A 9,042-nucleotide genomic window follows, 5' to 3' on the forward strand; every position below is an offset into this window, starting at 1 on the left:
AAGTCTTGTTCTTAATGCAAAATCAAGGGATGAGAAATTGCACTGAGCTTGAACTCCTTAGGTTCTAAAGTCAAGGAATTGGTTATATTTAACTTAGCACTTCTAAGAACATTGAGTAATGATTTGGTATTTAGTAAATTAATAATAGTGCAATAGGAAAAGAATAGTGAATTTCAATCCCAATACACTCATTCTTATTAGTTTTATTCATCTTAAATTTGCATTTATCTTTGATTCATCTTAAAACAACCAAAGTATTGTTTCATTTCAAATCTAGATAGTTTCAAGGTTATTGATAAATTTGAACAAATACTTGTGGACACGATAATTGTTTACTAGAATTGAACTAGTGTAGTTGTTGGAATTTAACAATAGAGGTCAACAACTTTGTATGGGTTGAAACCAAAGAGCATAGTTTAATAAATTCACCAAAGTTATGACAAGTCTAAGTTACAAACGAAGTCAATGGGATCACATTCTATTCATTAAACATTTTGTTTTAAGAAGGTGACTTAACAATATTGTTGGTGTATATTTATGATATTATAGTAATTAGGGATGTGATGAATACACTTTTATGCACTCATAACTCATTTAGTTTTTGCTTCATTGAATAATATTTTTTTTAAATATGTTTTAAATGTGATTTGACCAAATGGGATAAAAATGATTTTTAAATTAAAACATTCACCAAAAAATTGACTTTTGATGATTTAATAAAGCACATACATGTTCTTGAGCATTCTAACTGTGCTTTGTATACCTAAATGTTGGTGTTGATTGGATCATTTACTAAGTTGGGCTTTCTAAATAACTATTGATTAAGGTTTTATTCTGCATAAGATTTAAGGGACATTATAATCTTAGACAATCTTGAAGAAAATATTAAAGATAAGAAGATAATCTTAGGAAAATCTTGGAGATAATATAATTTTATAATCTTGATCTCCAAGCCTTTAAATCTCTGCACAAAATATGCATAAAATCTCTAAGCAAATTCAACAATTGAAATGGACATTATGGATCTTCAATAGCAATCGAGGCTCATTATGAACTTCTATAAATATAAAGCTTTAGTGGAATCACCTCATCCATCAATCACTACCTCATCCATCCATCAACCACTACCTCTTTCGTCCTTCAATCACTTCCTCTGCCACTTTTCTCTTCATGTTTTGGGTAGTCTTCCACATAGAAGATTAATCCATGTTGGTTGATTCTTTTGTAATTTCATAATGAATTATGAGGTTAGGTGCAATTAAATAATTATTTTAATTTATTTTTTGGAGTCTATTTTCATATATTTTTCTTGAATTCTAATTATTTCTTAAAGGATTTTCTTAGAACGTGTGTTGATAATTTAGTCGTAAATTTTAATTAGGATTCTTGTCATTTTTCTTAATTTTGATAATCTTTTGTGTAAGTGAAAAAGTAAATCTTCACATGTATACACTTGGAACATGTGTAGAGTAATAAAGCACTTAGTTTGTATATGATTGGAACAAGAAAAATGTTAATAGGTTATACATGCATGGAACAACCGAGAAACTAGATGAATTAATTTACGCTTGTTTGATTAATTCAAACTTGTATACCAATTTGTTTAATCAAAAAAAATAGAAGAATGGATATTTCTTTAGTCTTAGATGCTTGGAATGGGTAACGTATAACAAGAAGTTCAATCATATACACTTAGAATGAAGGAGAGTCTTAACAAGTTAATTGAAGCTTATTTAGTTAATTTGATGTCTCTGTTTATAAATCAAAAGAAAGATAATCATTTGACAACCAATGAAGAATTCAACTATGGAAGAGTCGAAGGATCAACTTGTCCTTTTATTTTTATTTGTTTTTATATCTTTATTTCTTTTACTGTTTTAAATCTCTCATTTACTTTTATATATATATATATATATATATATATATACATATGTATACATATATATACATATGTATACATATGTATATATATATATATATGTATATATATATACATATATATATATACATATGTATATATATGTATACAATATATATATATATATATACATATGTATACATATGTATACATATGTATATATATGTATACATATGTATATATATACATATGTATATATATGTATACATATATATACATATGTATACATATGTATATATATATATATATATATATATATATATATATATGTATATATATATATATATATATATATGTATATATATCTAATATGTTTTTGCAGACTTTTATAAGTGTTGTTCTAAGTGAAGTTCTTGCAAATTCACTAGAAGATGATTTGGGTTAACTTAGTGCTTTCTATTTTTATTCACTTTTTGTGCAACAATGCATTAGAAGAGTGACATTTATTTAATAGTTCCAAGGACAACTTATCAGGATGACAAGGGAGCAACAAATGTTAAGTCAATGTCTTGTCATGAAATTTGAGATTAAGACATTAGGAAGATATATATACATATGTATACATATGTATATATATACATATATATATACATATGTATACATATGTATACATATGTATATATATACATATGTATATATATGTATACATATATATACATATATATACATATGTATATATATATATATATGTATATATATCTAATATGTTTTTGCAGACTTTTATAAGTGTTGTTCTAAGTGAAGTTCTTGCAAATTCACTAGAAGATGATTTGGGTTAACTTAGTGCTTTCTATTTTTATTCACTTTTTGTGCAACAATGCATTAGAAGAGTGACATCTATTTAATAGCTCCAAGGACAACTTATCAGGATGACAAGGGAGCAACAAATGTTAAGTCAATGTCTTGTCATGAAATTTGAGATTAAGACATTAGGAAGACTTAAAAATATATTTTTGCAAATTGAGATGGTTCATTCCATAAAGGAATTTTCATATTTCAACAGAAGTACGTTATTGTCTTGCTTGAAGAAACAAAAAGACAACCTACAAACTAATTAGTACTCCAATTGATCCAAATATAAAGTTTGGAAGTGTAGAATAGGATATTAAAGTGGATAAAGAAATGTATCAAAGACTTGTTGACAATCTTATTTACTTATCTCACATTCGATTATATGTTGCTTTTGTTATGAGTTTAGAAAACCAATTTATATAGAACCACAGAAGTCTAGTTTACAAGTTGCTCTTAGAATTGTTCAATATTTAAAAAGAATTCTGAAAAGAGGAATTTTATTTAAATGAAATAAGAGTGTAAGTTTTTAAGTATATACAAATATAGACTATGATGGATCAGCGTATATAGGAGATCAACTACCGATTATTACACAATAGAAGCATAGTTACTTGTCAAAGCAAAAAAACATAATATAGTAGTGAGATCAAGTACTAAAATCGAATTTTGAATAATGATCTAAAGAAAATTTGAACTTCTATACTTGAAAATCATATCGAAGATCTATGGGGTTGGGTTATATTGTGATATTAAATATAGGAGTTATATTGGGATAATAAAGTAGGATAAATATACGAGATAAAGTTTTTCTTTTTACCTTATCAATTTTGTAATTCTATTCGATATTATATGTATTTTGCTATGAAATACAATCTCCTTTTTAATTTTTTCCACATGGTGTTTCCTAAATTTTCGCTTAAAATTAATATGAGAAACATTGTTGTATAATCCTCCAATAATTTTATAATGAAACAAATCTCATTTCAATATTTTATCCCATAGTTAGTTTTACATAAAGTTAAAAAAAGTGGGATAAAGCAAAAAGATTCTGGATAACAGTAAGCAAGCATTAACTTTACCGTCGATTCCCATCCATTGCCACTACTCTAAAGCTATCTTCCCCAAACACTCACTCTTTCGATTCCCATTCTCCTCTCTCCCAAACCTTTCACAGAAACCCAATTCACCTTGCGGAGAGGGTGATAAACAGAAGAAAATCTCCTCAATGGAAAAGCTCTGAAATTAGGGTTTTTTGGTTGAAGAAGAAGAAAAAGGAGGGCATGATGAAGCGGCTGTGGGGTGGGCCCGGAACGATTAGCGGGTTCCTCTTGAGGTTTGGGCAATGTGCGTTTGGTGCCGCTTCAATTGCTCTTATGGTCACTGGTTTTGGCTTCTCTAGCTACACTGCTTTCTGGTATACCACTGTTCTTCTATTTTTTTTTCCTTTTTATTTTGATTTTCCCTTGAAAGTTAAGTTAAATTGAATCCAAGTTGATTATGTGTGTTGTTTTGAGGTTTTCTAGTTTAGGGTGTGATTGGATTGGGGGCGGGTCGGGTGGGTGGGGGTGGGAGTTAATATTTCATTTTTAGATTTAGTAAGAAGAGTCTGTTTGCAAAGGAAAAACTTCTACATTACCATTTTTAGAAGTGGAAAATTAGAAGAAAAAATGAAAATCAATATTTCCAAAGTTGAAATAGTTTGGTCTGTTTGGAGAAAGTCCTTTAAAGAAACTTGGAAGAAAAAAATAATAAGAAGAAAAAAAGTAAAATAAGTTTTACCATGGTTAAAAATAACTTATGCACATATTAAATAGAAAAACTGGAGAAGTTACATGAGGGAGTTTCTATGATTAAGTTTACGGAGAAATTCATTTCAGTTTTTTTTTTCTTATTTTTTCTTTTAAGCAATCCCTATTTATGAGATCATTTGTAAATGTTACTATATGTTATTTTCTTTACAATTTGATGTCTAACTCAAACTATTACAGCTGATGCCACCATCGTTAGGGAGACTTTAAAACCCTGTAGTTATGACTAAAATGCTGGATGTGGACGGAATTTTGAAAATTTGGAGTTTAGCATTTGTGAATCATATACTGACAATGATGCCACTTGGGATTGAGGGTGAGGGGTATCAAACAAAATAGAGGAGTGAGTGAAAAATGGAAATTTCAGTTGACGGATGTGATGATGTTGTATTGAACATGAGCGTAGAAAATTGAAGGGTGAACTTTATGTGAAAACTAGCTTGAAAAAGCTTTATTTTAATTGTGATTTACCACAAATTTAGTGGGTTGTCAAACTAATTCTTAAAAGTGAAGGGGAGGAGGAGTTACACTTTTGTTTTTAGTTTTTTCCTAATTGAAAAAGAAAAAAAAAATGTTTGTTTATTCTGAATTTTCCAGTTTCCAGTTTTCCGACCTACTGAATGTTTCATATAAGATATTAACATAAATCTCCCCGAGGCGAAATTAATGTAGGGAGGAGAGTAAACTGACCTTGACCAGTAATGGAATTATAAGAGCACAAGGGTGAAGATGGGTTTGGTATTTTCTTCAGTCAATCTAAATATAGCTCAGATGGGGCCTTTTGAACAAAGTGTGTTTAGGGTGTGCTTATAGCCCTATAAGTTATTGGTCTTTTTTTTGCTAGGTTCTAGGTGAATTTATTCAATCAGGTTGATGCATGACCCCAGCTAAAAGCTCGAGCTTATGGCTTGAATATGGGCTGGTACAAAATTCCCTACGGGATTGAAAACTTTCATATACATTTTGATGTATACTGCAATGTGGACTTGGTGGTTCTTTTTTAGCATGATGCTGACGGTGTGCTTAAAAGGGGGTGAGACAAGTTGGACTTCGTGTCCAATCAGGAAACTAATTGCGCAGTCATAACTTATGAAGGAGGTGCATTGTTTGCATAATCTTTAGTTCTCAGTTTGAACATAACATAATCAATGGCACCTTCTATTTCTCAAATTTTTGCTAGTGTGTTTCAGTAGACAACTTAGTTAGGCATTTATTCAATAATCTATTTTCAATTTTGAGTATTTTTCATAAATTTGGCCTTGAAACTCGTGAAATGAACTGGAAATTACTTATAGACAAACTTTACCATGAAACTTATAGATATCAGCTAATTAGCCATTTTATAAGCTGAAATAAGCTCCATAAGATCTACACAACATATTAATTTGTTGCTTGTTGATAGTGTTAAAAATTTGAGTGAACAAGATTTGAACTGAGTTTGTGTTTGGAATAAAATAAAATTTGATATGATTTGATTTCAGTTAATTTGATTCAGAAATCAATTTCTTTGTTTGGAAATTATTAAGAAAGAGCTAGGCTTGAATTGATTTGAAATCAAATATTATGCTAGGAACTCCTCACTCTGAAAACAAATTGGTATAGTTTTATTTTATTATTTTACTTGAGGTAGGCTGCAAAGTAATAAGGTTAAAGTAGTTTATTTATTTAATCAAATCAAATCCTGTCCAATCCTACTTATTTGGTAGGGTTTATACATTAGAATGAATAAAATTCATTGAATTTTGCTAATGAAGTCAGTTCATATTTTTTTAAATTCCAAATACAAGAAATGACTCCCATTTTCAATGTTTCAAAATACACTAAATTACTATGAAGTTAATCAAGCCACCTTAGCAGTAATTTGCGGGGTGTGCTTGTGAATTTAGATAAAACACTACGTAAAACGTTGCTCTAGTGTGGTTTTGTCGTCAAGGAATGTGCAAATGACTTTTCACAGCTAAATGATGGTGACCATGCGCTTTGGTGGCTGGTTGCATAAGGTGTTCCACTAGATACACCATCAGCAGACTGCCATTGCAACCTCCCTTTTACTTCCACCAACCACCCACTCCTCCATTTGGGATCTGTGGCAAAAGTGAAGCCATCTTTTCATTTTCTAGTAGGAGATACTCTTAGCTGGCTGCTCAATGAGTTAGGGTTTGAGGTGTATTGAGCCATGTGGCCTAAACTTTTTCTGTGGTTTTTCTTTTTGGGTTTTTTGGGCTTCAATTTGAATCCTGCTTAGTTTTTCTAGTTCTTTTTTTTTTTTTTTTTTTTTTTAACTAATGTACTCTAGCCTCTAAAGGCTCCTTGCTATGAAAAAGTGTGTGTGTGTGTGTGGGTGGGGGGTTAAGTCATTGTACCCGACCTCCTCACCATTGCATATGCTAATTGATGGTTTTCGTATTCCAATCCATGACCAATTGATCACCAAGACACATCTTCTGTTGTACCTAGGCGCACCCATCATAACATATAAACCAAAACTAACAGTGACAAAATACTCAATAAACCTTAACATGTATAAATGAAGTTCTATTTCAATTCAATTAACACTTTCCTCACCAAATATATGTTTGCCCTTCCTGAAAGTATCCAGACTCTGATTTGCTCTAGAAATTAGCTGTATTGTTTTTGTCTTGTTCCAAATCCTACTGATATCGTGATGGTTTTATATTTATATGCTTTGTTGATTGTTTTGAAATTGAGCAATGAATGAATGTAAAACTCTAGCCCTGAATCTTGCAATTCGATCTAATGGGAATAACAGGAAATTGATTACTTGTTCCTGCCCCAATAGTTTGGTTAAGATACTAAAGGGTTGTTTGTGTGTCTTCAATGGGCCTTGAGTGTTTAAGTGCAATGCACTGGATCTGAGATAACATTGTCTACTGGTTAAAAGTATACTTAAATGTATACTACTTAATGTAATTTTCTTTTTGTTGGTCTATTAATATATTAAATTGAAAGTGATTCTTTTCTTTTTGTTTTTTGTCTATAGAGTGTCACATTTTCTTTTAAGCATAATTCTATGGTACTTCCTTGCACTTTTCAGCTATTTAATTGCATCAATGGGACTTCAATTTCTCTGGAGCTTTGGACTTGCATGTCTTGATATTTATGCCTTGAGGAGAAAGAGAGACCTGCAAAATCCAATTCTTGTCAGCCTGTTTGTTGTAGGCGATTGGGTAATACCACTCTCCTCATCTTTTTATTTTCGTGTAGAAAAATAAATTCAGACACGAGCATGCCTACACATTGAACATGAATTCAACTTCTATGGTTCGTATTACCAAATACTTGGATAGTTAGAAATGCATGGAGTTAATTATTTTTGAATTGCGAATGTCTGTGTGACTTCGAGTTGTGTGAGGTCCTATTTAAGCTGCAACGTATAAACTAGTCAGTACGTGCCAATTACAACTTCATGTCTCGGCCAGGTTTGTAAACATAATATGCTTGTTAAAGAATGGACAAACTTCATAATTGAACATCATTTGATCATTTATCAACCATGTAGCAATGCAGAATAGTGTTTCTCTATTTGATTTATCTAATGGAGCTGGTGAAAAACTAAACTTATAGACAAGTCTGGCTTCGATTTCTGATTTTTTTTTTTGTAATAATAATGGCATTGGAATCAATATTTCCCTTGTCTATGCCACTTATTTTATAATCTGATTGAAAATTGATGTGATAAGCTTGTGGGTCATATCATAGTGATTTATGAAATGCAGGTAACAGCAACTTTATCACTGGCAGCTGCATGCTCATCAGCGGGAGTTGTAGTATTATACTCAAGAGACCTTAATATGTGTGCGACTACTAAGCGTCTCACATGCAACAAGTATCAGATTTCTGTAGCCATGGCTTTTGTGACCTGGGTTCTTACAGCAATGTCATCGCATGTGATGTTCTGGATCTTGGCCTCAGTCTAGCTTCACGTATTTCCTTTGCTAGATCCCAAGACCACCATAGATATCAAGGTATCTTGTTGTAAATTTTGTTGTATCAATACTTGCCACGACATGTAGGCAAATTTTTCCATGTTGTCCCTTCTCAAAACTTTGATTGATTTTTCATTTTTCAACCTTGCCACGCCAACCTCAGTCCTAGATATAGATGCTGGTTTAATGTAAAAGCTTTGACATGATTCTGTAAACTTCCTTATTGTAACCAAGATATTCTCCTTGTGCTGGGTGCATGCGTTTGTATATAATCTTGTTCGTTCACCACCTCTAGCCAAATTGCCCATAGTATTTTACTTTGATCCAGTTATTTTTGAGTTTAATATTCTTGCATTGTTAACATTAAACCGGTTTTCAATCACATATTACTGTTGATATAATCTTTAAAATAATTATTGCACCACTCTATAAACTAACTATGTATGATGATTTCTGATTGAATGAGAGTGTAAATATGTCCTACTTAGATTCACTCTTGCATTTATGAATGTGGACCCTTACTAGAAGTTGCATTAAGTAGGTAGGCCTTATCACTGGTAAGACATTGGCCATTCCT

The 9,042-nt window shown here is 31.1% G+C and overlaps 1 protein-coding gene across 1 annotated transcript; it reads left to right on the forward strand.

Annotated features, from left to right (window-relative positions):
* The first annotated feature begins 3,755 nt into the window (after window positions 1-3,755).
* On the forward strand, window positions 3,756-8,759 carry LOC114165958 (CASP-like protein 5B2). Its single transcript, XM_028050598.1, has 3 exons — window positions 3,756-4,124; window positions 7,574-7,706; window positions 8,256-8,759. Exons 1-3 carry the CDS (start codon window positions 3,991-3,993, stop codon window positions 8,454-8,456), a joined length of 468 nt encoding a protein of 155 aa, XP_027906399.1. The 5' UTR covers window positions 3,756-3,990; the 3' UTR covers window positions 8,457-8,759.
* The last annotated feature ends 283 nt before the right edge of the window (window positions 8,760-9,042 follow it).

The sequence above is a fragment of the Vigna unguiculata genome, chromosome 10, assembly GCF_004118075.2.
Source record: "Vigna unguiculata cultivar IT97K-499-35 chromosome 10, ASM411807v1, whole genome shotgun sequence".
Classification (NCBI taxonomy): domain Eukaryota; kingdom Viridiplantae; phylum Streptophyta; class Magnoliopsida; order Fabales; family Fabaceae; genus Vigna; species Vigna unguiculata.